At 49.4% G+C, this 28,000-nt stretch overlaps 1 protein-coding gene across 1 annotated transcript in view; it reads right to left on the bottom strand.

Annotated features, from left to right (window-relative positions):
- The window catches only part of FSTL1 (follistatin like 1), a 60,541-nt gene that overhangs the window by 15,329 nt on the left and 17,212 nt on the right, over window positions 1-28,000 (bottom strand). The window contains exon 3 of the mRNA XM_074897131.1: window positions 1,743-1,847. Within this exon, the coding sequence (XP_074753232.1) occupies window positions 1,743-1,847 (105 nt within the window). The remainder of the gene's footprint in view (window positions 1-1,742; window positions 1,848-28,000) is intronic.

Genomic DNA, 28,000 nt, shown 5'->3' with positions numbered 1-28,000 from the left:
CAACTCAACAGAAGCCCTTGGCACAGCCCCCTTGGCCCAAAAGGGGTTTGGAACGCACTGAACCCACCCACCATCACTCCAGAAAAACCTGCACAGGGAAGTCTGTGGATGTGGGTTCAAAGGTTTCACTTTATCCCAGCCTCCGTCACCACCACCACCACCACCAAATCACAGAATCATCAAGGTTAGAAAAGACCTTGAAGATCCTCCAGTCCAACCACTAACCTCACAATGACAGTTCTCCACCAGATCCCTCAGCGCTGGGTCAACCCGACTCTTCAACCCCTCCAGGGATGGGGACTTCCCCCCTGCCCTGGGCAGCCCATTCCAATGCCCAACAACCCCTTCTGCAAAGAAATACTTCCTAAGAGCCAAGGCACAGCTTGAGGCCAGTCTCTCTTGGCCTATTGATTGTTCCTTGGTTCAAGAGACTCATCCCCCCTCTCTGCACCCTCCTTTCAGGGAGTTGTAGAGGGCCATGATGTCTCCCCTCAGCCTCCTCCAGACTAAACCCCCCAGTTCCCTCAGCCGCTCCCCATCAGACCTGTGCTCCAGACCCTGCACCAGCTCCACTGCCCTTCTCTGGACACGCTCGAGTCATTCAATGGCCTTTTTGAAGTGAGGGGCCCAAAACTGAACACAGGAATCGAGGTGCAGCCTCACCAGTGCCGAGTACAGGGGTCAGATCCCTTCCCTGTCCCTGCTGGCCATGCTATTGCTGATACCACAACAGGAGCTTTCCTGAAATCACAGCCCAGCAGAGAAACTGGTGCTCAGTGTAAATGCTGAGTCTAACCCTGCAACTGCTGCTCTGTGTGCCATGGCTGTGCCTGCCCAGAGGTGCTTCTGTGAATCTGTTCTGAGCACCTCTGCTTGCTCAGCTCTGCTGCATCTCTCTGTAGACTCTGCTCCACCTTTCTGCAACCGAATGCAGAATAAGCCACCACAGCTCCAAGCAAACAGCACAGCCTACAGCAGGGGAAGAGTTCACCAGTGCCACTGTTCAGGCTGTGGGCTTCTTTTTCCAGTCCCTTTCAGTCTGCCCAAGCCTACCCAGAGCGACAGACTCTCTTCCTGCTAACAGGAAATTTCTCTCCTCAGTGCCCAGGCTGGCTGCATCAGAGCTGCAGGCTCTGAGGGAAGTGGAAACAAAGAGTCACATGCCCATTCCCAGGAGCCGGGCAGAAATGGTTTGATAGCACAGGGCAGAACGGAGTAGGGAGACACTGCCTCTCCACAGCTGGAAAAGACTCTTCTCATCATCTCTGGCTCCCTGCTGGATGAAGGTATTCATCCTCACAGCATCATTACTTCCATTTTACAAAAGCTGATTTTCAGTAGGGTGCTTGTAACCTCCTCAAGCAAGATTCTAGTGAAGGCAGGCTGTCTTGGAGCTTGATGATCATTCCCTGGAGTGCCCTCCAAAGCCAGATGCATATCAACACCCTACTGGGCTTTCCCAACAAAAGACCTCCAGCCAAGTCTCCTGTGCATGTCAAGACCCTAGGCAGTTGTGCAAGCAGCACAGCTGCAAGCCCCAGACAATATCTACTCTACAGGGTTCCTTCCCCACACCACTCTGGGAAAGACCCTGCTGTTTGAAGAGCTGCTGTGAATTTGCAGCTGCTCCAAAACAGCCAAAGCCTTATCCCATCCTGGGATCCTTCCAGTGATCGAACCCCAGCCAGGGGGTGATGGTGGTGACACCTGTCCCAGACACAGAAGCTGGGCTGTCCCTGTACCTCAATGCAGAGGCAGGTTGGCTCTCCCTTCTCAGTCACTGCACACTCCCGCCCAGCTCCACAGAAAACATTGGCACAGATCTTGGATTTGCTCCTTGGCTCTTCCTGCAAAGTAAGAGAGACAAAATACATCAAGTTACCCAGAAGAACAGCAACACAGCTTTAAGAAATAACACATTTAACTTGTAGATTGGACCAAAGAGTGGTAAGGTACAGATTACAGAACAAGAGAGACGCGACTACCACAGATGGACAGCTCAGACAATAACCAGGAGCAGACACAAGGGCTAGGGCTACAGCCCCATCAAGAGAAGGATTCCTTGAGGTCGTTCCCAGACAATCACCTAGGAGAACTGGAGCAAACATGAGCAAGAGAAAGTCTAGCACGAATGGCAAGAATAACTCGCTCATGTCAAGGACTGCTGTCTTCAGAATTTTTTTCATGGAGTGTAGGGAGCAGAAATGTCTTTGCTTGAGACATTTAAGAAGAAGGTAAACATAGCCCTGGAGAAAGGTGTGATGCCAAACAGAGAAGATATCACTATCAGGCACCAGATAATGCCCCTGTCACAATAAAATTTCACAAAACTACATCAACCATTATCTTGCCTCCACTGGTCAAGATTAAACACTTCAAAGGAGGAAACACTGTCATAGATAATTATGCAGTAACCTTCTCACAGTGAAAATTTCTTCCTGGTCCTTGACAGCCAGCAGTTGACTTATGCCCTGCAGCACAATTTATACGCTTTACAGTTTTCTCCTAGCCAAAGTCATCACAAGTATTCTTGTTGTTCATGTAACTGTCAAACCCCTTTTTTTGAGTCCCACTGTGTTCCCAAACCGGTGACACCTAGCAGGGAAGATTTCTACAGGTTAATCACGTTTTCAATAAATCATCGTTTACTTTTGTCAGTTTAATACCTTTTTTTTCTTAGACTTTTAAAAGAGAAGATGGTTCCAGGGGTTCAGATTTTGGAGACCCTGGTTTAATACCCTGCTTTGTCATGAATTTCCTTTGTGACTCTCATTTCATCTAACATTTTCCACCTGTACATTAAATATCTGGTTCAGGCTAGCCAACTGGCTTCCTCAACATTTTTGTATCACACAGGAGATTGAGGACTGTAAAATAATCAGTGGGATAGGTCAATCACATCTGCTGCGACTCTTCTCTCTTAGACACAAAGTATTTTTTTACCTTCTCATCTGAGTATTGTTTTTAACCTCTGTTCATGTGTGGTATCTTTGTACCTCCATCATATACTTTTGAAAACAGGTGATCAAAAAGGAACAGAATTTGCCTGAGGAGCAAGCATTGTCAATACATATAACGACAAATGCCAAGCACTTTTTCTTTTCTCCTGTCGCTTCTTTATCCTAATTTTCTTTTTTTTTGGCTTTTAAATCAGAATTTCACAGTTGCTGTCTTTACTGAACAGCCCACAGTGACAGCCAGATCATTTTCTGAATGACCTTGCCCTGGTTTTCAGAATGTTTTATCTTTGGCCTACTGCATAGTCATCAAGCCCAAGAAAGTCTTATCAAAGCCCTGCAGGATTCCCTCCAGGTTTGCATAGTGACAAACACCTTTCCTACTCTCTGCAAATGTTCCTATCTTGCTGCTTATCCTGTAAAATAAAAATATAGTATTGGTACACACCAGTCTTAGCTCAGAAATGTACACTATGTACCAGGCCTGCCCACCCCATGAAGATAGTCTGTTATCTTCCCCCTGCCCCTTTGTCCTCCTTTCACGTATCGTTTCTGAGCTATGAAAGACACTCTGCCCCTTCTGCTGCATCCACCTCTCTTGAGTTGCCTTCTGGTTGAGAGCTGGGGTAAATGATCTAGGTGCTTCTGGGGCAGGAGGCAGAAACATGAATGCTTCATTGCACAAAGCAACCTCACACATCTTAAGGCAAAAAAGAGAGAAAAGCTCCTTCTGAAAAAAAAAACTCACAAAGAAAAAACAAATTCTCCAAGGCTGGAGTCTGACTAGGGCACTCGCACACCTAAAACGCACTGTAGGTACCTAAGTGCTGATCCATTTAAAGGTTTCTGAACAATGTACCCATCCCTTCACCGAGCCAAAGGACAGAAAAAAAGAGCCAGACATGACTTTGAACTGCCACCCACCAAGGTCTGTAATCTAGGTGTCTGGCAATAGATGGCAGTACTCTGCCTCTCCTTACCCACGGCCAGGCAGGACTGCCAGCAGCAAGCTCCCACGGATGCCAGACCAGGCTCTGGCCTCCTGGCCTGAGACTTACAGCACTGCTACAACCGCAGCCGGCCTCGGCAGGCATCTGCAGGGACCGAGCTCGGCTTGCAAGATTCCTCTCCCCTCGACAGCTTGCTGGAAGCCAGGCCTGCGACACAGCTGTCCTGGCCACGGCTCTCTCCCTGTACAGCCCGAGCCCAGGAGCCTTTCTGCAGCTCTCCCACTGGGACCTGGGGTGGGGATGTTGGCAGGGTGTCACCACCACAACAGCCTCCTGCCAGGATGGAGGGCCATGTTCTCCCATTTTCCTTATTCATCACAGCAATATGGTTTGCCAGTTGCTTCTTTTTGTTGTTTTAAGCTGTCCTAGGCTGGCAGCGGGTTAGAGATAGTTGCCACGTCCTGGCATGGCTGTCTCCATCCCAGGGGTTTGCCAGAGAAAGAAAGGAATCAAGCTGCTCTGCCTGCCTGCCCTCTCACTCTGGCACAGGGTTTCTCAGACTCAGCTTGCTCATCCTCCCTTCTGGCAGCAGCAGCAGCAGCAGCCTTGGCAGGAGTTATGAGGCTGGATGCTGGTTCCACCTTTAGTGAAAGCAGCTCTCAGCTTCCACCCTGGGTCCCAGAGCAGTGACTCAGCCCTCTGTGCCTCCCATCCTTGCAGTGCTCACCCCACAAACCATCCTTTCTCCGATTACAACCTACAAACCACAGCCCTTTCTACTCGTATGCCCCCTTCCCAAAATCCCCAAGACCCTCACCTCCTTCCTTCCCCAGACATCACCCCTGCTACCCTACACCTACCCCACCCTGCAGCCTGACCCTCTGCAGGTCGAGGTACACTCCTCTGCCAGGCGTTAGCAGCTGCTGCTGCAGCTCCTGCTTTCACCTAACATCCTGCCTTCACCAGAAACGTTTTCCTCCACCAGCGTGCACACAGATTTGCCTTCCCGGCAAATGCCCAAGTCTCTTGTGCGTAACTGACAGTGTAATGGAGAGGGCAGTGGAAGAATGGACGAGTACAGTGGGGGTCTGCGAATGAGGCTTTATAATCACTCCTGATTCGATTCTCTGGTGACCTCCCAGATGCTACCAGACAAACTAGTTTCTTGTGACAGATATTCTGATCTTACCTTGGACATTGTCATGTTTGCTCTTTATAAAGGTCCATCTGCTAGAGTCATGTGAGTAAGCAGGGATGGCAGCTGCCACTTCAATATTAAATAGCTTGTAAAAGCTTGAATATGAACTGCAAAGGTTTAAATGCAAGTCACGCACAAAAAAACTCTCCATGTTGTTTCAATGTCACAGAATGGTTTGGGTTGGGAGGGACCTTAATGATCACCCAGTCCCACCCCCCTGCCATGGGCAGGGACACCTTCCACTAGCCCAGGTTGTCCAAAGCCCCGTCCAACCTGGCCTGGAACACTTCCAGGGAGGGGGCAGCCACAACGTCTCTGGGCAACCTGATCCAGTGTCTCACCACCCTCACAGGAAAGAATTTCTTCCTTGTATCTAACTTAAATCTACCCTCTTTCAGTTTAAAACTGTTATCCCTCATCCTATGCCTACACTCCCTGATAGAGTCCCTCCCTAGCTTTCCTGTTGGACCTGCTTATGTAATGTCAGCCCTTAAATTAATGTCAGGATTTGGGGGCTGGAATCACATTTTTACACCGCTTCCTTCCTGTGAACTGCCATTGCCTTTTCTGTGACCATGAGCTTGGGAAGTGTCACTCGTCCCTGTTCAGAGCATGCTCGGGCAGTCAGAAGGGAAAGGGCAGAAAGTCGTCATTAATTGCTGTGCAGTGGCATTTACACTGCAAGCCGTGACAAGGCAGTTTCTCTCTTCTGCTTCGGGCAAGATGCCCAAGCTCTCTCTGTTTGGGCATCGTTTTTAATTACTCCTCTGCTGCCCAGAGAGCAAGTGGGAAGGTGTAAAAGCAGTGAGCACAAAGCCAGGGCAGGAGCGCCTGGGCTCCAGAGCCTCGGCCATGGCACGGGGGCACAACTTTCCTAGACATCTTCTTGGGCAAAGACCATGGAAAAAGCTGTTTGCCACAGCTCATGGGCCCAAAATTCAGGGCAGCATCAGTGTCATGTACATACAGCCCAAGTTGTCTGCAGATTGGGGTCGGGAACACACATCACTTTTGGGGGGCCCATAGATGAAGGGTTCTTGCATGCAAATAGGCAAGCGTCAAGCAGAACTGAAGAGTGCAGTGAGCCACATGCACTGCTTCTGCCTCAGCTGTTGCTTCCCTGGGAGCAAGGAGGAAAAAGAGACATTTCCAAGGGCGAGAAAGCCAGCGGCAGCGCCAGTGGTGACGGATCACCATGGTAACCGGCAATGCAGGGCCTCAAGGTGGAGAGCTAAAATTAGGCAGCAGGAAGGGCTGTTTCTCATCTCTAGCAGCAACGGCGCAGAGGAGCTGGACCCTCAGCGCAGCGTAAGTGCAGATGTTGGCAGCATTTTCGAGTCCCTGTCTGTGCCCACATGTCTGGGACTGAGCGTGGCTCAATGGGCCGACACGGGGCGCTGTGCAGGTCTGCACGGGGTCCCAAGGTCCTGCTAGCTGCTGCGCCTGCTCTGTGCCAGGGTGATGGCATGAAAACGGTGTCTGCAGTAAGACAGATGAGTGACCACATGCATGAAGGAGAAGAGGCATCACGGGTCCTCACCTTTGCGAGGGAGCTGCTCACTGCAGCTCTCCCTTGGCCGCTCCCTCCCTTGGCCCCTGCTGAACCACAACTGCCTGGTGTCACTTGGTGGAAACAGGGCCTATCTCAACCAGCCTGTGAAAGCTGAAACCATTAACGTTTCAGTGACAAAACACCTGCATAAGGAAGAACAAGTTTCCACCTGCAGAGAAGAGCCGTGCAAGCAGCGGCATGTCCACGGTGCCCCACTGCCCGAAGGGAGCAGCAGGGATTTCTGCCGTTACACATGCTGTGGGAAACCAGCAGAGACCACCCTGCTATGAGGTGGGGAGTTAACGTGCTTTAAAACAACCCCTGGGATTAATTTTTGCTTTCAGCGCATCATTCCATAAAAAAACCCCTTCTTTTGGAGATCAAAAAAATCTTTTTCTCAGCAGACCATACCACACTGGAGAAATACTACCCACCGTCCTACTCCAGCTGACACAAGTAAAAAGCTTTTCTGCTATCGGCAGTGACTGCAGGTCTTTTTCCTCTCTTGCATCAGTTTGTGCAAATCCATAAAATGACTTGACCCCTCATATAATGCTCTGTGCTGTTTGCTACAAAATCAAGGCTTTTCATTTTTACCCACCCTGATTTGATCCTTGAGGTCTCTTCAAACCTTGTATTCTATGGTTCAGATATGCAAGGAAATCAAAGTGCTCTAGAGCTGTAGCAATGAAAGCTCCTCTGGGAGGCAATCCCATGTATTATAAAAACTTGAGCACTACACAGATAAGGCAAAACTAAAAGGCACCAAAGTGATGTCTGGGGTTGCAAGACTTGCACAGATTCTCGTGCCTCGGGGAAGGCAGCAGCAAAAGCTGGAAGTTTTCAGATATAACCAGTACAATTCGCAATAGACTCCCTCCATGCAGACAGGGACAAATGAGCTTTGCAGCTTCATATTTCAGCCAGTCCTCCCTACGTCTTCCCGTCCACATCCTTTTTTCCTGTTCCCTGCCACTGACACAGAAGTAGGGACAGAAGGAATCACAGAACCACAGAATCATCTAAGTTGGAAAAGACCTTGAAGATCATCCAGTCCAACCATTAACCTCACCCTGACCGTTCCCAACTCCCCAGATCCCTGAGCGCTGGGTCAGCCCGACTCTTCAACCCCTCCAGGGATGGGGACTCCCCCTCTGCCCTGGGCAGCCCATTCCAACGCCCAACAACCCCTTCTGCAAAGAAATACTTCCTAAGAGCCACTCTGACCCTGCCCTGGTGCAGCTTGAGGCCATTCCCTCTCGTCCTATCGCTTGTTCCTTGGTTCAAGAGACTCATCCCCCCTCTCTGCACCCTCCTTTCAGGGAGTTGTAGAGGGCCATGAGGTCTCCCCTCAGCCTCCTCTTCTCCAGACTAAACCCCCCCAGTTCCCTCAGCCGCTCCCCATCAGACCTGTGCTCCAGACCCTGCACCAGCTCCGTTGCCCTTCTCTGGACACGCTCGAGTCATTCAATGGCCTTGCTGGGGTGAGGGGCCCAAAACTGAACCCAGGAATCGAGGTGCGGCCTCACCAGTGCCGAGTACAGGGGTAAGATCCCTTCCCTGTCCCTGCTGGCCACGCTATTGCTGACATAAGCCAGGATGCCATTGGCCTTCTTGGCCACCTGGGCACACTGCTGGCTCCGGTTCAGTGGCACCTGTAAACAGCACTGCCTGCACAATATTTAAACCAACAGGACATCCAGCCACAAAACCTAGCGCTTTGTTCAGCTGCTGTCTTGACAATGTTTTCTCCTCAACACAAGATCTGAAGACACAAGGTGCTAGGTCAGCGATGCAGAAAGCGAAGGCAAGAAGCCACATCTCCTGACTCCCAAACCTCCCTTCTCCCACCATGGGGCTGGGAGGGAGAAGCGCTTTGTTGTGCTGTGATATCCAAAGATGGGGCTGGGCACAGCAGAGGAGCTCGGGGGATGGGGAAAATTTAGCAACTCCTCTACAGCAGTGGCACAGAGAAAGCTTTTGGCTTGTGCTTTCAGCGTGCCTCCAGGCAAAACAGCTCTTTCAGCAGTGTGCTCCTCCTGCAGAGCTCCAGGGAGAGCAGATCCCACGTTCGCTGGAGGGCACACACAGGCAGGCAGCCTGTCACCTCCAGCCATTTGTCTCGTTGTTCTGGTTGGTGATTAACAAGCAAAGCACTCGTCCCTCCCTGAAAACCTGACCTAATTCCTGCAGCAGCTTTCTGGATCCTCTAACACTCTGGTGTGACGAGGCGGAAATTTGGCAGCAGTGTAAACTGAGCAGATTAGCGTGAAACAAGCAGGCACCCCTGACGTTGGGATTGCCATAAATAGATTGGTGAGGGGAACACTGCAATATCTTTTCCCTAGGGCTATTGCCTCAGGACATCTGCAGACTCTGGAAGAAAACTCACACAAGTTACCTTTAAGACTTGGAAGGTTTGGTTGTCAGCCGTCAAAAATAAAATGGAGATAAGCCCAGTGTGTGGGGATTGAACCACATCTGATTCCCAGTTCAGCTCTCTGATAAAACCTACCTCCCAGGACATCATCACTATTAGGATGGCACCGTGGGCTGTGGAGTAATCCATATCCTCTATCCTGGAAGAAAACCTGACATCAGAAGTTGCTGAACCACTGCTGCAGGGTCACATCAGAACCAAGCTGCACCCTTCCTCAGGTCTGGTGTTATCCAGTCCCAAAGTGGCACCCTCTGGCGCCATCCCCCTGTGCGTCCCTGAGAAGTTCCCCCTCCCCTTGCCTCTGGGAGGCCCATGATAAAATGGCCTGTGGCTCAGACCAGCAAATGTGTCGATGGGCAGCTCAGAAGGCCCAAAACCAAGCTGTCCCCAAGCTAGTTAGTTAAAAAAAAAAAAAGTTTGTGAGGCGAAGTTTGGACCAGTGCTGGATTCCCCAGGGCACTGTGACCAGACATATTTGATAATGTCCCCAGTGCTAACAATATGCCATTTGAAGGGTGTCAGCATGAGGTCTACACTGAATGCAAAGGGGTCCAGCACCACTAAAACTTCAGGATTCCTCCTCCCCCAAATCTTAAAGCTGTCCTGGAAGCAGAGCTCATGAAGCCCAGTTTCCAACCGCTCTCTGTGCACAGCCTGTCTGTCAGCTAGTTGCAGGGCAGCATATGGACTCCTTCCTTGCAGGGGGGGTGGGTGTCTTCCCAGGCCCCTCTCATTAAACCAGTCACCTAAAGTCACAAAACCAGCTGGATCCCATTATCTCAGAGGCCTCCACCGCTTTATCAGCTGTGGCGGAAACAGGCCGATAGATTCAAGACTCACTGGAGGCAAGAGACAGGCAGAGACAGCCTGCTGACATAGTTTTGCTTCCTTAGGGAACCAGGCTGTAATTCCTTTGCAGAGCCCCATAAAACACTCTTCTGGCTCAGCCTCTTGTCTCAGCAGGCTCAGCCCCTCTGCTGCTTGCAGCCCTGAGGGCAGATCCTCACCCTAGCCCTTCTTCACTCTCCCCGGTGCTGTGCTCCCTCTGCAACGTTTTCCATGCGTTGGAGGAGAGACCCCACCTCTCTTCCGCTTTCATCTGTCCCTTGGAGCTTCCACTGCTCAAGTATTTCAGGCAGCTGCAATCCAGGGCTGGGAGCTGCTGTGCTCTCTGTGGGACGCGAGCCACCGAGGAGCACATGGCCCAGTTTGGTCCTCAGTCACCACCCCCCTTCCCAAATCGGTGTATCTCTTCCTATTCTCAGCTGACATCCAGGATGGGCTCATTAAATACACCACACAACAAAATGCAAACCCTTAAAGGCTTCTCAATGCTTAATAGATGAATATTTAATGGCAACTGACTTTTGCTAGTGGGAAAGAAGCCAGAGCATACATTTCTACCCATGCTGGGCATCAGGGTGTGTTCCCAGAAAACCTGGATGCAGACAAGCAGGCAAGAGAGGAAGGGACCTGCAATTCCTGGAGCTCAGAGGAGGTTTCCTCTCTGCAAAACCTATACCTCACCATCTGCATGTGACCCTTCCTGCCTTGCTGGCTGCTCATTGTAGCAGAGCACTGAGCAGGGGAGCAACTGAGGCTCTAATGGGCCTCTGTGATAAAGGGGGCCCATGAAGTCAGTGCCCTCTGCACGAAGATGTGGAAAACCAACATTACGCATGGCAGCCTGCTTGTGGCTATTTGTCCATGGCTCTGTCAGGGAGATGAAAAGATCTGATTCTGCTACTGCTACAAGAAAAGACAGCCTGGGCAGTATTGCCTTACGGGGTGGATACAGAGAGCTCCACCTCCCCACTGACCCCAGTGGGTATATGGCCTGGCCCCCTGACAGGGCCTGCAGCCCCAACACACCAGCCATGGCTTTCTCGTGTCCCACAGCAAGCAGGCAGGAGGTAGTGCTTGCAAGGAAAGGGAAGCAGGAATTGGGAGGAAGGAGGCTTTTCTCCCCACAACCTCATCAAGTGGAGAAAGGCATCTGCCAGACAGCTGATTTCTCTTACAGCGTGATGCTGCGAACAGTTACAGAGCCAGGCATCCCTCTCTCGGGGACTCCACTGCGCGAGGACTCTGTTTTCCCTTTTAAGCAGGAAGGAATGTCTGTGCTCTGGCCCTCACAACCTCATATTTTCCACCACAAGGCAATGACCGGTGAGGCCCCATAAGGGGAACAATGACATGAGAGTCTGGGGAAGAGGAAATCTCTACTGCAAACAAGTCTGGAAAATGGCTGCTAGAAGGAAGGGAGCTTGTGTCTGGCAGTGCTCTCCCCACTGCAGCCTCATTCTGCTGCTCACCCTAAAATGCCCCTCATGCTCACAGCCTCAAAAATGTAATGGCCCAAAACTGCACTGTATCTTAGCTCTCCACCCTCCACCCATCCCTGCAGCGCTTCTGGAAGAAGGGGCTGGATTCCCTCCTGCTGCATCATGCAGTGAAACTGCCAGCTCCTCCGCAACCACCAGGAACTTTCTTGCTAGTGCTGGCTCCTGGCAAGGCACGGAGGCAGGAGATCAGAGCCTGATTCGTGCATGCCAAGCCAGCTGGAGAGGCTTCAGCTGTGAGCAGGGCAGAGTCAGTCCCACGAGAGGAGAGGAGGTGCCGCTGCACAACGGTTCTCAGGAGGAGGAATCGAGTTAATCACTTCATATTTGGATAAGAAAATAACCCTCATGCACAGGCAAGGATCTCTGTGCACATGAAAGGTCCTAAATAAAGTTAGTCCCACAGGACTTGCAGGATGAGATTGGTATCATCCTCCTCATGTGACAGATTGAAAAAGAAAGGCCCAAGGGAGAGGATTTGCTCAAGAAATACCGTAAGGCGGCAGCTCAGCTCCCTTTGCTCCCTGGTCTGGAGCCAGGACCACTTTGCAGTCTGATACACGTCATACTGCTTGCTGGGGCACAAGTCTCCTTCCTAGACCCCAAGTGCCCTGGGCCAGGCTCTGTTTTGTCATGGCTGGGCTTCTGGGAACCACAATTCTCCATCCTGTTTTGTTTAAAACATAAAAGTAAAACCAAGACCAGCACTGACTCCTGAATTTCAACAGGAGGGGGTCATCCTGTATGCAGGTAACACATGAGACAAGTCACAGTACCTTAGGAATGGTCAGAGAAAGCCCTTGCCAACAGGTGGGTGTGAAAGAGGAGGATGAGGAGCTCCTCTTCAGGGCAGGCAGACAGAGGTGAAGCACTGTCTCTGGCCTCCAGACTGAAGCAGAGCTGTGGAGCACAGACTCCTGCTAGCAATTAAACACAGATGCCACCACCTCTCTCCTTCTCCAAGCACACTCAAGAGTCAGCGGTAAAAGAGAGGTTTCTCTGCCAGCTGGCATTTTCCCAAAGGCCTGCTCCTTTCCCCTTCAGGATGCAAGAAGTTCAAGGAGCCCTGAAATCATCTGCCCCATTTTTGGGTGTACTCACTCAGCAGCCCTCCCTCCCATTACCCAATCTGAGGTGGTTTGTGCCATATAGAACCTCAAATGTCCCCTTTTGACCCCTAAATCTGTGGTGACGCACAGCTCTTTCTGTGTCATGGCAGTCCCTCTTTTTCCATCCTTTGCCCCTCTAATTTCCCACACTCAGAAGTCCTGCAGATTTTACCGGTCCTGCCAGTAAGTTTTGTTGTCTCTTTTTCCGGCCAGCTGGGATGATTTATTTCTGAATAGGATCCAAATCTGGCACATTTCTCAGCCATCACCTGGCTCCAACGGAGGGAAGAGTGAGCACTGAGCAGTTGGAGGCAAGTTAGGATTTACAACCCTATGGCACCTCCTCACCTCTTCCAGTAACTGGATACACAAGAGGAACATAGAGTGCAGGAAATGCTGAGGTTTACCAGCAGCCTGCAGCTTCTTGCGCAAGAAACCTCAGTAGTTTTGTTCCCATCACTAATGCAATGGATTTGACTATCCTTCTTCCCAGCTGTGTGCCTTGGTCCTTCTTTACCCTCCCTTACCACAGCACATCACAAAAAAGCAATGGAAATCGCTATGCAATTGGAGGGAAGCACTGAATCAGCCTCAGTGTGGGAGGAAGAGTGAGAACAGAATTGGATGTAGGCCAGTTTTGCACTTCCCATCTTCTAGCCTTGGTCAAGGACTTGCTCAGCTCCTTGTTAACACAGAGCAGCTTCAGGGCTGCTCCACCCAATGGCTCTGCTGGAGATGGCTCTGCAACAGCAAATCCCCAGGGGACAGTGCCTGTCACAGGCATTCCTCTCCTTTGAAGCTTCTTTAATACATGAAAAGTCATGAGATTCCCTTTATGCAGTGGGAACAGTGAGGAAGGGTCAGAATAAACTCCATTACTAGGCATTATTTGGTCTAGAGAACTTTTCTTGGCCCATGGTATTGACAGAACATTCCCTTCCTGAAACCGTACAGTCAGGAATGGTTATCAGACTACTGGGAAAATCTGAAAAGCGAAGAGAGGTAAAACAAACCTGCAAGAGAGAAGTTTGGGAAGGCTGGGGAACTGGCCTGGAGTCCGCTTATCAGTGGTACATTTGCCAAAAAGGCACAGCTCCATCAATGGTTCAACTGTGTCCCTGTAGCCAGAGGGAGCTGAAGGCAAGTCTGCCAAAGCTTTGTCACATTACAACCTTCAAAAGGCAAACCAGGATTTCAGGAGGTGGACAGAAGCAAAGAAAGCTCTCTAGGTTCTTGTAACCTCAGCTTTTACTACTGAAGACCTGACAACTGGCAGAGAGTGTGCATGCCTACTCACTTATGTTGGAAAGATGAAAGGAAAAACACTGCTGTAGAAACTAAGTGAAAATCCTTGCTGCTGAAGGAACATGGGAAGGGCTGCACAAGCATACAGACTACAGGGAGAGATGTGTATGTGTTGTTCTCTGCTCTCAGGAACACCAGCAACAAAGCAAATCCCATTAAACTGCAAGGGCAGTCACCCCGCAGCCCTGCACCAGGACCAGGGACTAGCGGTGTTGGGACATCTGGGACCCAGCACAAGGAGAACTGTGACCCCTGAGTTCTGACCAGCTACTTCTTTTCACAGAATCACAGAATCATCTAGGTTGAAAAAGCCCTTGAAGATCATCCAGTGCAACCATTAACCTCACACTGACCATTCTCAACTCCACCAGATCCCTCAGTGCTGGGTCAACCCTACTCTTCAACTCCTCCAGGGATGGGGACTCCCCCCCTGCCCTGGGCAGCCCATTCCAATGAATTTTCAACTCCTGCTGCCCTTATTATCCCCCACAAAGCCTCCAGCCCTGGCACCAGCACCTGAAGCCATCCCTGTGCAGAGATAACACCATTTCACACCTATTCCTAAGAGGCTTCCCTCTGTGACAGGCAATGCGCTGTCTCTCTGACTTGTGCTTAATGGCTGACCTCTCTACTGAGCCAGCCAAGAGGGAGCTCTGATAAGGCAAGAAAGCCACAAGAAAATTGGTAGTATCGCTATGAAATACAGCATAAAATCCAGTCACTATGGTAACTGCCACAGCTGGCAGGAAAGAAGAAAACTTCCCAAGTCTGAGGGTTTCCAGCCTTCCTGAGGATGGGTATCACCCTGGGCTCTTGGCGTCGCAGCCCTTTGCCCCTACACTGCTCCCTGCAGCTCGCGCTGAACCTGCTCTCGCTCAAGACTGGCCAAACACCGAGGCTTTTATTTAGGCAAGCTGTTTGTGCTTCGTGGGTCCCCTGTCTCATTCTTGATTTAACCCAGCATAAACAGAAGGGGAACAGGAGATAAACTATGCTGTGTGGGCTATCAGTGAGGAAGACAGATGGTATTTCCCCAATACCCCCATGACCTGTTTACAGATCTCACGATATACCTGTTAAAACTGTGTTCCCTCTCACAGCAGCGGACCAGTATATAAGAATAAACTTAATTGAGCAGTAAATAACCTCTGCTGTGCTCATCAGAAGTGGCATGCCCCATACCCACACGTGTAGTTCTAGGGAAGCAGACTCAGTCACCCCCACTTCTCCCAGAGCAAAGCCACCCTTACCACCCCATGGCCTCAGTGACAGCACAGACTTGCCAGCATTTGCAGCCCAAAGGCAATTCTGTGCTTAAGAAACAACAGAAGTGATAACTGATTTCCTACAATTCCTAAATAAGGCTGGGTAACATTTTTCAGACAGAGAGCTAATTCACTAGAAAACGCAATTTGAGGTTGACCAAAAATATTTGGAAATTTGTGCCTAGTTTGGGGAACAGCTGTGATTCCAAAATTCTTTCTAAGATAAAGTGAACCTTTTTCCCTTTATTCTTAAATATATTTCATGAAGTGTTGTATGTAAACTTAAAGGTCAAAGAGAGCAAAATGAAAAAGTGTTTTGATAAGCTTAGCAACTTTTTGTTTGGTCAGTCTTTTTTTTTCTGTTGAGAATAAAAAATGAATTTCAGTGGACCTGAAATGAAATTTTTGGTTTGACTCTGACTCAGTTATGGAATTTAAAAAAAAAAAAAAAAAAAAATTATTCCCATGGCTTTATTCCTAAAACATCGTTATTTGGTGTGTAAAGCAACTATTCTTCTCATTCTTTCATCTCCTTCCATCTGGCTCTTCATGACCGTGTCTGGAAATAACAAAGAACTGTTGCAGACATCTCTCTCCCCCTCTTTCTACAATCATGGAATTTTTTCTTGTCTTGTCTAATTGGGAAGACTGTTGATGCTGACTCCCATGGCTTGGCTTTAAAAATCAAACAAACAGAAAAATAAAGCCACAGCTCCATTTGGTGGTCATGATAACCCGGATAGATGTTGCTTCAGGGAAAGCATCCTTTCCTCTGAGCCACTCTCGCAAAGCAAACAGCACTGCTTTAACAAGGCAGCTCCCAGTCTGAATCGTACTGGGGCTGCAAACACCCTTCTCCATCCCTGCTCTGCTCTGGTACCTTCTCAAACGCTCTGTCCCGTCCCATCGCATCCCGTCCCTCAGACCCCAAGGGAGCCTGTGCCTGCCTCCTGGCTGAGACACGCAAGGAGCGCGACAGTTCTCAGTGGTGGAGGGTATCATCCCCCCGTGCTGGTGCCAAGCCCAGCTGGCAAACTAACGCACATCAGGAGGTTTGCACGCAGAAATTCCAATGGGATGCTGATACCCGCGCTATGGAGTGGTACAGAGATACACAGGCTCGCCTTGAGGAGCAGAGAGTGCCCAGGGCTCACGCAGAGACCACACAGCACTGCCTGCGGCTGGAGAGCGAGTACCTGGGTCCTCTTCCCAGCTCTTGTTCCCTGATGGGTGATTTCAAGAGATGTGCTGTCATTGCCTATACACCCACCCAGAGGTGACTCAACTTGCAGAGATGTAAAGGACCTGAGTGCATCACTGCAGTCACTTAAAAAATCAGGGCTTTGGAACTAGCAGCCTATCTGGCCCCAAACTAGTAAGGACAGGCAACCAGTGCCAGCCAGATACAATGATGACGACCTAAGTACTTGCCTGTCTCTCTTTTCTCACTGCTCTGGAGACAGTGACGAGGCATTAGGGACTTGCTATGAACTTCAGTAGTGCCCTGGGCTAGAAGAAGAGGGCTCAGAGCCCTGCTAGTGACCCTGAGGCTCTCCACACCTCCTGCAGCCTGCGTTCCTAGAAGAGGGATCACTGCTTGAATCACCTCCAAAAGCACAAACTATTCTCTAGTACTTCTTGAGCTCTTCCCAGGATGTTTTGCTTTCTGCCCTGTGCCCTGGCCAGGCCGTGTTTTGGAGATGAAAGGCCATGAGTGTGTACAGACACCGGCATCCTTACACATTCCTGGCTCGCAGGCTTTTCTCGAAGCAGCTGTGGGCGAAGCTGCTGCAGAGGAGGAGCTGCCTCCCAGCCTGGAGAGAGGGCTGCCACTCTGCCAGGTATGCTGCAAGGTCCCAGAACAAACCCCTCCACTTTGAGGCCAGCAGCGACCCCCAGGGCCACCAACCAGCGCAGCAGAAAACAAGGCGGCTCCCCTGCTTCTCCTAAGGGCTACAATGGCCTTAAGGGGACATGATACAAAATGTAGAGGGTATGATGCTATCGGTGTTCAAACCTGCTTAATAACAACATGTGTTTCTCATCTCTTGTGTCCCCATGGCTCCCACAGTACATCATAGACCGAGCACATGAAGCAGAGCTGCCCACTGCTGGGAAACGTGTGCTATAAGGAGGAAACCCCAAGAGCATTTGCGGTCTTGGGCAGAAACTTCAGGATTTGTGCAACACTGGAGTGGCCAGCAGGAGCTTGGGGGCTGCAGTGCAGATATCTGCACGCACCCCATCTCCCCTGTCCAGCTCTGGCACAAACCAAACCAAATTCCCAACCCCAAATGCTGGAGGGAAGCTTGCTCGTGGTCTCAGCGTGCAGCTCAGCCCCATCATGGTGTTAGAGTCTGCCAGTGGTCTGGCAGGATTTCAGCCCAACATACTGTACCCACCAGTGGTTCCCACTTAAATTCTGGCACCAGTGCAAGAGCTTAGCCTTAACCCTCACAACCAGCTGGAAAAGGGGCCTCCCTGCACGACAGCCTCCCTCTGCGCCCCTCTAAACCCAGCCCTTCCTTCTGGCAGGGTGAAGCTGGCACAGCTCAGGAGAGCCAAAGGCAGCTCTCAAGGATCACACTGGCCCGTGGCACAGGCTGCTGGCAGAGATAAGCTCAGAGCCTGGCTGGCAGCTGCCGCCCTCACTCCCTCACATGCCAAGACAATGAATTATAAACACTTCCCTGTTCAAAAAAACCTCCAAACAACTACCAGAGAGTATGGAAGCGAAAGCACCAAACCAGCTAGATTCGAAGGGAAAAATCTTGGCCTCATTGAAATGAGAGATGAAACTCCTCATGTTTTGGGGGAAACTTGATGCCCTCATTCCTTTGTGACAGCAAACCAGAGGCACACCAACAGACTTGGGATAGGGACCGCTTAGAAAACTGTGGGACTCCCTTAGCTGGCCACTATGCCCATTTCTTTGTGCAAGGGATCCCCTGTTGCTGGGGTTGGCCTGTTCCTGCTCTGAAAAGCAATGTCCTTGCAGTTTGTGTGTATCATCTGGTTTGAGGCAAGTGCTCCCTTATTTTCCTTCACTGTCATGACTCAGAGGTGGGCTGAATTAATTTCATCTGCTCTCTCTGTGAGCATATCAACTGCACCACTGCCATATGCACACAAGACAGATTATAGCCAGTAAAGAAAGACAAAAAACTGCCTCTTTTTGGATGCACTCTTTAGACGAGTTCTTTTTCCCCATGTCTCCCACACACAAGACAATTATCATTCTTGTTTCATACCACGTGGGCAAACAGCCACCTTCCACACCACATCACAGAAAGCGCAGTGCGAGAAAAGGTGGCTTTGTGCCGCCCACCTGATCACCAGCATAACTCACGGCTGCTGTAGGAGCTGTGGCTGGAACAGCTCTGTCCCTGCATCCCAGCAGTGCTGAGCCTCATGTCCCCAGTCAAGGGAGCCCTGAGCAGGAGCAAAGGCAACAGCCCAGAAGGAAAATCTGTTGTGTTCCCTTCATACCACTGCTGCAGCGTGGTGTTTCTAGAAAAGATGCTCCTTGTAGTAAACTCAGTCCTCTGGAGTGTCTCTCTGCTACACAACCTTTCCTGCTGTCCACTTGTTTAACTTCTCTTTTGAGTGCCAGACCTTCTGTTCGTTAGCGCTGAACTTCCTCCAGCTGCCAGTAGCTCTCCTTGCTCTGTGTTGTCAGACTCAAGACTGCTTTCTCCCCACCTTGACTGAGTCTTACTCCTGTAACTTTGTACTGGTGGAGCCTTCAGTTTTCTCAAGAGCATCCTGTTTAACATCTTCATTGATGATCTGGATGAGGGGATCGAGTGCATCCTCAGTAAGTTTGCAGATGACACCCAGTTGGGTGGGAGTGTTGATCTGCTCAAGGGTAGGGAGGCTCTGCAGAGAGACCTGGACAGGCTGGAGCCATGGGCTGAGGCCAACTGGAGGAGTTTCACTAAGGGCAGATGCTGGGGGCTGCCCTTGGGCCACAACAACCCCCAGCACCGCTACAAGCTTGGGGAGGAGTGGCTGGAGAGCTGCCAGTCAGAGAGGGACCTGGGAGGGTGCTGGCTGATAGCCGGCTGAACATGAGCCAGCAGTGTGCCCAGGTGGCCAAGAAGGCCAAAGGCATCCTGGATTGAATCAGCAATAGCATGGCCAGCAAGGACAGGGAAGGGATCTCTCCCCTGTACTCGGCACTGGTGAGGCTGCACCTCGATGAGTGGGTTCAGTTTTGGGCCCCTCACCCCAGAAAGGCCATTGAATGACCCAAGCGTGTCCAGAGAAGGGCAACGGAGCTGGTGCAGGGTCTGGAGCACAGGTCTGATGGGGAGCGGCTGAGGGAACTGGGGGGGTTTAGTCTGGAGAAGAGGAGGCTGAGGGGAGACCTCATGGCCCTCTACAACTCCCTGAAAGGAGGGTGCAGAGAGGGGGGATGAGTCTCTTGAACCAAGGAACAAGTGACAAGAGGGAATGTCCTCAAGCTGCACCAGGGCAGGGACAGCCTGGCTGTTAGGAAGTATTTCTTTGTGGAAGGGGTTGTTGGGCATTGGAATGGGCTGCCCAGGGAGGTGGTGCAGTCCCCATCCCTGGAGGGGTTTAAGAGTAGGGTCAGCTTAGTGCTCAGGGATCTGCTGTAGTTGGGAACGGTCAGTGTGAGGTTAATGGTTGGACTGGAAGATCTTCAAGGTCTTTTCCAACCGAGATGATTCTGTGATTTGGTCAGTCATGGTCTCTGAATCCTTTCTAATGCTTTGGAGTAAGAATTTGCGTTTTGGCCTTTTGGTCAAAAGAAAACTTAAACTGGATCTCTTCTGCTTTTTAGCAATGTTCACTTACACATCATGCCTGCATTCTCTCAAAGGTATCAGGAATAAATCTTTAATCTTCTTTGTTGTTCCAGAGTCTCCCTGAAGACCGAGAAAAGATCTTCACAAGACCCAAGTGCCAGGACTCGCTGGTGAAACACAAGACATAGAGACAGGTCTCATTGTGTCCTGCCTCCCCACTGAGCACCGGCTCCCCACTCCCTGCCTGTCCGGATGACTTTCCTTGCCTGCTTTCTCAATACAGCCATCATCACTGTCCTCCAGCAACCCCCTCCATCACCAACACTTGCCTTTGAGTGACACTGTAAAGTTCCCAGTGGGATCACAAACACATAGGAAGCACACAGGGCTAGGAGGCACCTCCTGGGTCACCAAGCCCATCTTCATGCTACCGGTGCCGCCGCTGCATACAACTCCATTTACATAATACTGATTACAGGTGATACTTTTTTGCCTGTCTCACATCCCTTGAGAGCCTCGTCTCAAAACCCTCTTAAAATTATGAGCCTTCCCCTAATGTCAAGACTGACTGTATTCACGGCCAATTCATACCTATTTATTCATACTGGCATAAGAATAAATTCTATGCTTAACTTAAAGCATGGAATTCTATACTTTAACTTAAACAGCACACTTCCCTCCCTGGCACTTCATTCCCTCGTCTTGCCCAGCATAAGGGAGGAAAATAGGAATAACAGATGTCTGTCTTAATAAATAATGCTTTTATGTAAAAGTAATCTCTATTTTGATTGTTATCAACTGCACTTTTAAAGAAGCATGAGATCCAAAAGTCTTCCACTGCAGTGGAAATCTGGGGGACAGGCCAAATCAGAGGTGAAAATATGCAGTTTAACACCATTTTACAGCCAGAAGAGGGCAAAGAAAAGTTTCAAAGCTGAATTTAATATTTTTGCTACAGTGCAAGCTTAGCCAAGATTATAATCAGGACAATAAGTCATGACCGCCAAATTCCTGTTCCTTCCAGAGAAAAAGAATCCTCTGTACAACAAGACGTGACATGCAAGATTAGGGATGGAGACAGAAAGTAGAAGGGACTTGCTCTTGATTGCATTAGCCTAGGAAGGAACAGAACAGCTCCTAACATGAGGCAGCTTTAGTTGTGTTTCAGAGAGGGAGCAGCCCCCTCCAGAACTAAGTCCCCTACTGTTTTGTAACTGATATCCATCATTAGCCATGCTGTTATCTCAATGGGCAGCCCAAAAGGCAGCATTTTCCCCACAATGTAAACCCTCTTCAAGAAACCAGGGCTACATATCTTGCAATTAAAACCACCGTGCTACAGCCAATAATTGCCAGGGAGGCTTGGGATCTCTTCACACATTGAAGTCTTATGAGAAGCAGCTGAGAGAACTGGGAGGGTTTAGTCTGGAGAAGAGGAGGCTGAGGGGAGACCTCATGGCCCTCTACAACTCCCTGAAAGGAGGGTGCAGAGAGGGGGGATGAGTCTCTTGAGCCAAGGAACAAGTGCCAGGACAAGAGGGAATGGCCTCAAGCTGTGCCATGGCAGGGTTAGACTTGCTATTAGGAAGTATTTCTTTGCAGAAGGGGTTGTTGGGCGTTGGAATGGGCTGCCCAGGGCAGGGGGGAGTCCCCATCCCTGGAGGGGTTGAAGAGTCGGGTTGACCCAGTGCTGAGGGATCTGGTTGAGTTGAGAATGGTCAGTTTGAGGTTAATGGTTGGACTGGATGATCTTCAAGGTCTTTTCCAACTGAGATGACTCTGTGATTCTGTGAAGTGCCTGTGCCCCCACAGATGAAGCATGTGGAGGGCTCAGGAACAATTTCTGGGAGAGAGGGAGGAGGAGGAAGGTAGAGATGCTGCCATAGGCCAGCTCACATCTGGCTCTCTCACTTTGTTCCCCTAGCTTTAACTTCCATGGAAATAAGAAATTATTTTTGCATAGCATTTTGCAAAGTCTCTTCAGTGGGACCACACGTTCATCCTCCTCCTTGTTCCCTGAACAACCCTTGTGACCCCGCTTCCCAGAAGACTGGTTAAGCGCAGACAGTTCAAACACCCACGCCAGCCCTTCCCCTCTCACAGTCCGGGAAGGTGCCCCACGCTCCTCCCCAGCAAGGGGACCTGACCCTTAGGAGCTGGAGACCTCCAGCAAATCCACCAGCAACTCCCACAGAAGGCAGCAGACCACACAGACTTAGCTGTCCTCACCCCCTGCTGAAGAATGATCCCTTCAGGACAAACTTGAGGCTCATTTTGGCAACGCAGGAGTGATAGAGAGGATGGAGTAGAGAGAAAGGGAGAGAGGGAGGCTGCATTGTTGTCTCTCTACTCTTGGCTGCTCTTTGGCTAAATAATGGACTTTTGTCTCCAGGGCTGCTAATCAGCTCTAAATGCCCTCAAAGAAAGCAAACAACAGCACAATAGGAAAGCCCAGAAATAAATCCATTTCATTATAAATTCATTTTGTTTTCATTCCATTTGTCTTGCTAGTAAAAAATTTAGGTTAAGCTAAGCACTTTCTTTTCCCAGCAATCACTGCTGGCTGTTGGCTAATGCAACAGAAAGTTAAGCTTTTGACAGTATAATGGCTTTGTTATGAAAAAAATACAATTATATTATTTCCCAAGACAAATTCTACAGTATTAAATGTCTGAGCAATGCAGCATTGTCCTTGAAGTCGTTGGGGAAGGAATTTTACATGGGATAAGAGGACAAGAGCAGCTTTCATGGGAGATGTATTTTACTGCATAGATCTCCATTGCTCAGAAATACAGAAGAGATTTTGTAGTGGGGACACAACCTGTACACCAGATAACTGAGTTATGCAAGCTTTTGCCTCTATGCTACTTGGAGCTATCTCACCCAGAACTAGATATCATAAGAGCTGAAGGCTCTTCCGTGGCATGCACCAAACTATGTTGATTCATCAGCATCAGTTCATCTCCATACTGGTGTTTTGACAAACTCATTAGCAAAAGCTAAGTCTACCATCCAGGAGTAAGGAGAGTTTAGAGTACTAAATGGTGTGAATTCATAACAGATATCACAGATTTCAGTAATCCTCCACGTCTAGGCTAATCCCAGCAAAACTGCCTAAAGTTCAGCCATTGACAGGAATATCCTAGGCAGCAGGAGAAGCCACGAACAGCTGGCTGAGAGCAAGCCCCTCCTGAACACCATGCAGAGAGGGAAAACAGAGGGAACTGAGTGGTCCCAGGATGGGCACAGAGCGCTGGGGCCCAGAGCCTGCACTTACCATGGGAAATTCAAGGGGGGCAGGCACTAGCAGGAAAATCACAAGCACCCGAGCTCAAATATCTGTGCTGTCGAGGCAGGAGCAGGGCCACTGGTGTGGTCTGCAAGTTCTCAGACATGGTTTAGGGGTTAGCACAGACCACTGGTAACCAAGAAGTGATTCACATGCAGGCACCCTAATTAAGAGATAGGACAGTTTAACAGCGTAGATGTGGGCCATTCTGTCTCACTTGGCCTCACTGTCAAAAAAACCCATATAGGTTTGATTTATTAACACAGACATTGCCAAAGCCATGGCAGAATCTCAGCCACAAACTGCGAGGAGTCAAGCACCAAGATGGGAAATCTAGTAACGGCCAAGACAAAGGCACCATTTTCCATGCATCTGGTATTTGCAAGACATCCTTGTGGCTGGAAAAGACCAAGGCACACCAAGCTGTGTATCTGAAACAGCAGCTCTAATCCACCTCCAGCTTTGCTTGGGTTTGTACTTCACAGCCTGACCTCCTCTGAAGGCCCTCAGAGAAACGGAGAGCAGTCAAGCTGGCTGAGTCATAAAAATCAAGGTGTCATCCCACGTTATGGGTAGAACAGGTAGCACCCCAACACTTAAAAGCAGCTTGACACTTCCCCTTATGAAACCACCTTTTCTGTTGCTGAGGAAATGCCAGCACTGAAGTGCTCAGGTTGAAATTTTCCACGCCAGGTGTTTGCCTCAGGCTGACTTTTCCTTTTTGAAGTGTCAACAGAAAAAGGTCAGTGGTTTCTGAGAACAAGATTAAGTTGTTTTGTCTTGTTCGAGGAACTGTTAAAGTTGTTGTGCTCAGAACGCAGAACAGTACTCAGCACCTCTGCAAAAGCCTGAATTTGGTGGGAGAGTCACCCTGTGGCCTCTGGCTTGTGGGGAGATATCCACATCTCTCAGAGACCATAGCAAGTGTGTGTGAGTGTGTGCTTGTGGAAATCACCACTTTACATGCAGTCAGTGACCTTTCTAGCATCCGATTACTTCTGAAACTTAAGTCCCTGCTAAGAACAAACCTCACCCTTATGGCTCACAGATCCCGATTACGTTGCCCAAATGCTAGCTGAACACGATGACCAAACAAGCTCTCTTCTGGGATTGCAAGATTTCACAGGCAACTGCTGCTTGGGGTACAGCACGGAGCAATGAAATGAAAGGCAGAGGACTACATCTCCCTTGCAGAACATCAGTTATAACGGCCTGCAGGGCTGATGCCAGAAGAAACTAATTTAGGACAAATAGTACAAGGGTGGAGAACTGCATCAGCAGATGTTTTGCATAGAAGAGGCAGGTTTATGACATGACTAAGACTAGAGAGAAGAGGGCAGGGCAGGTAGGACATGACCATCCCCTGGAGCTAGAGCCCGATGTGGGACCTGAATCTTGGGGCAGCAGGTCCCAGTGTGTGTTTTACGCTCCCTCATCAAGCCACCTGTGCGGTGGGATCCAGCTCAGAGCAATGAGTACCAGCACCAGTCAGAATGAGCAGGTACTACATACAAACCTTCTGCCTGTGAAGGTGGCTGAGCTATTGCTGCTCCACTGATGAAAGCACTATCCCTCTCAGTCACTCAGTAAGCAAGCGCTGTGGATCCAAAACCGAGCCCGCAGGCGGCTCACACCTCATCTCTGACCTTCAACTGTTTCTTTCCTTTGTATTTTCTCGAACAAGAAGCATTGCTCTGTGCTCTTAGTGGTATGGAGTCAGTGGTTGCTGCCACACCTCTAGACATGAGCATGCAGACAACCTGAGGTGATGGCTTCATTTGCTTGTTTTTGTCTGCAGCAAGAGAGATGTAGTAACAGCCTACCTTACAGAGTTTTGATGGCAGCTTAAGTAATTAACCAGCAAAGGCTCTAATGTGCTGAGATAGATGATGCAGCAGACAGCAAAATAAAATTACAAATGCTCTGTACCACAGAGGCAAACAATGTGGAGGAATGCCAAACCAACTGCAGCCAGAGCTCAGCATCATGGGTCCCAGGTCTCTTCCTCCCCTGCAGCAGTGCAGCACCCCCCTACAGCACTCACTCCTGGAAGGGCCAGGGTCCTTCTGGGCAGTCAGGCCTGACCAACTTAAGGCGCTGCCTCCAAGTGCCATTTGCCCTGATCACACAAGCAGCAGCCACCCAAGCAGCACATCTCTCTCAACAGAAATTAATTTTTCATGGCAGCTAGATCTGCAGCTCAGCAGATTTATGCCCTGGAGCTCAGGAACATGGGATGGGGGGCATCTAAGGCAAAACAGAGGTGGTGGAGCAAGATAAATGACAAGGCAGTGCCTCATGCAGAAGTAAACAGTACCTGTACAGCAGCCATTCTTCCCTGAGCAGTGAAGGTGATTGTGCCAGACCTTGGGAAACATCCCAGAAACCTGAAAGTTTATAGCAGCAGTGGAAGCCAAGATCTCTGCACAGACAACAGATCTCCAATTACCAAAGCCAGCTCAGCTGGCTTAGGGACAGGTTATTTCCATGGGGTTTTTTTGCTTGCTCATTTAATGATTACATTTTTTGTGTGTATCTGTTTTCCCATATAACAGCAAGAAGCCAGACATCAGGAATTTTTGCTAGGCCTCCCTAATCAGAGGAAGAATCTCTGACGCAACTTGCAAACACAACCCTACCAATGCTTTCAACCACTGCGGTTCCCATCTGCCACTCCTCCTTGAATAAGAGGTGACCCCACTGATGACCTGGGGTAGGCTTCTCAGCCTCCTGGGAACCATGCTACAGAAGACTGATGTACTCTTATCTACCTTTTGTATCCACCCCTGCATGCCTCCCTCTAAACTCCTCCCTTGAAGAGAAAATCATCCGATCTGCTTTGGTTCTTCTGCCAGGGCAGAATGTTCCCCCAAGCAGCCTGATGTTCACAGATGCTGGAAACGCTTAGTGATAGAGAAGGGAAACAAAAGCCTTCAGCCTCGCTGGAAACCCAGCCCACAGCACCAGCCTAACACTGCCTGAAAATATCCTCTCTGATCTGGGGCACTCAGCTCCGCAAAGTGAGGGCAGTGGCCATGCTCTCCCTTTGCTAGCAATGACACAGAAATAGCTGAGTTATTGTTTCTCTACAAATCCCCTTGTTTGTGGAACTGTATAGACATCACAGAGGCATCTGTGGCAGGCTGAAACTTGGTGTTTTACATGCTTTATGTCAAAATCAAATCAAAAACAGGGAGAGCCCACTGAGTTTGGACATATTCTAAGTTAAACAAGCATAAAATATTTGGCAAGTTTCCCTCGCTTAATGCTGTATAAACAATTTTGGTATTCGACAGAGAAAATTTCCCATTTAATGAACGTGGCGAGTAACTGAAAAGAAGGTCGCACTATTTTTGCAGTTTCAATTAAGCACAGGACAGCCCCTTCTGCTGCAGTATTAGCAAAGTCTATGTGTGAAGTTAAGCAGCTCTTTTGCAGCCAGAGCTGCACTGGGGAGTTGAGAGGAGATACCCCTGTGGGACTGTAGGTCCTCCTGCAACACCCAGTGAAGACAAGTGGATTTTTGCCATTACTTTCAGAAAGGAAAAAAACGAACTCCAATAGACATAAAACTGAGGCAGACAGAGTTTCAGAAGGCAGCCTCTGGTAAATCCAACCACAGCAGTTTAAGACATTAGCTTGCACAGCTGTCTGCCAGCCTTGGCTGTCCACCTTGTCGGCCAGCCAGAATTTATTGCTCCTCTAACAAAGTCAGCAGAAAGAAATACATGCTTGTGCCTCTGCCACTACAGTTCGCAGCCCAGTGTATTAGACTGAACTGCTGCTGATCATTGGTTTTCAGTAACATCGCAGACTCATGGCTGTATATCCAAGGAGGGGAAGAGCAGACAAGAACAGAACAAAATGTCTCCCTCCCTGTGAAAGGCTTAGAAGAGACTTGGAAGAAAATGGGCAAATGAAGGGACTAAAGAACTTATGAAAAATGTTTATTCTACAGAAATTGCTGCCGTGCCTCTCTTCTGCATCCTTTGCTGTTGGAAAGGCTGCTTTGGCTATCTACTGCTTGCCCTGGGGGAAGGGAGGTGTAGAGCAAAGGATAAAGCCAGGTCTGCAGGAGTTATCACCACTGCTCATGTCCCTGCTAGCCCAGAGCCCTCTGTAAGGGTAGGAGCGTCCTTCATCGCCTCCAGCTAGAACGAGGTATAGCAGCCGAGAGCTCTCCTCACCCTAAGGCCTGCACTTCTGACACTGCTCTCCCCTCTTCGAGGCTCAGCTCCAGGAATGACATTGCCTGAATGTATAAGCAGACTATTTTTCCAATTTCTAATGTAACCAGATCCTCTTCTATGCGGAGGAGAGACTGCAGTGGTAAAATGGCATGTGTCAAAAGAAACTAAGATAGGAAACTCAGAAGGGACAATAGGTTTTCTTTTTCAACAAAGATTTAAGAAAACCCAGGAAATTCACACACCCAAAGCATTTATTAAAATGTGTTCCTAGAGCTGGCTTTGACTTAAGCACACCAGGAAATCGGTGGCAGCCTTTTGAATACTGAGAACAAATTGCTTAAGTACATATCATTGTGTATGTGTAGACATTATTCTCATGTACTGGATGTCACGCTTGCCTTGCTGAACACGGCTACGGTAGATACTACCTGTACAAACGTGTAGACTGTAGGAAATAAATATAACATGATCTGTTTCACCCCACATGATTTTAGAAGTACCATGTGATAACAATGTCTTGAGCCACAATGAACAACTGTAGGGTGCTGCAGGCCACACTGAGGTTTTGCAGTTATTCAAAGTCTAGTATCATGCAATGAAAGGTTTGATAACACAACACTGAACTTCAGTT

The sequence above is a fragment of the Athene noctua genome, chromosome 1 (genome assembly GCF_965140245.1).
Source record: "Athene noctua chromosome 1, bAthNoc1.hap1.1, whole genome shotgun sequence".
NCBI classification, from domain to species: domain Eukaryota; kingdom Metazoa; phylum Chordata; class Aves; order Strigiformes; family Strigidae; genus Athene; species Athene noctua.
This window is presented reverse-complemented; position numbering and strand designations above follow the sequence as displayed.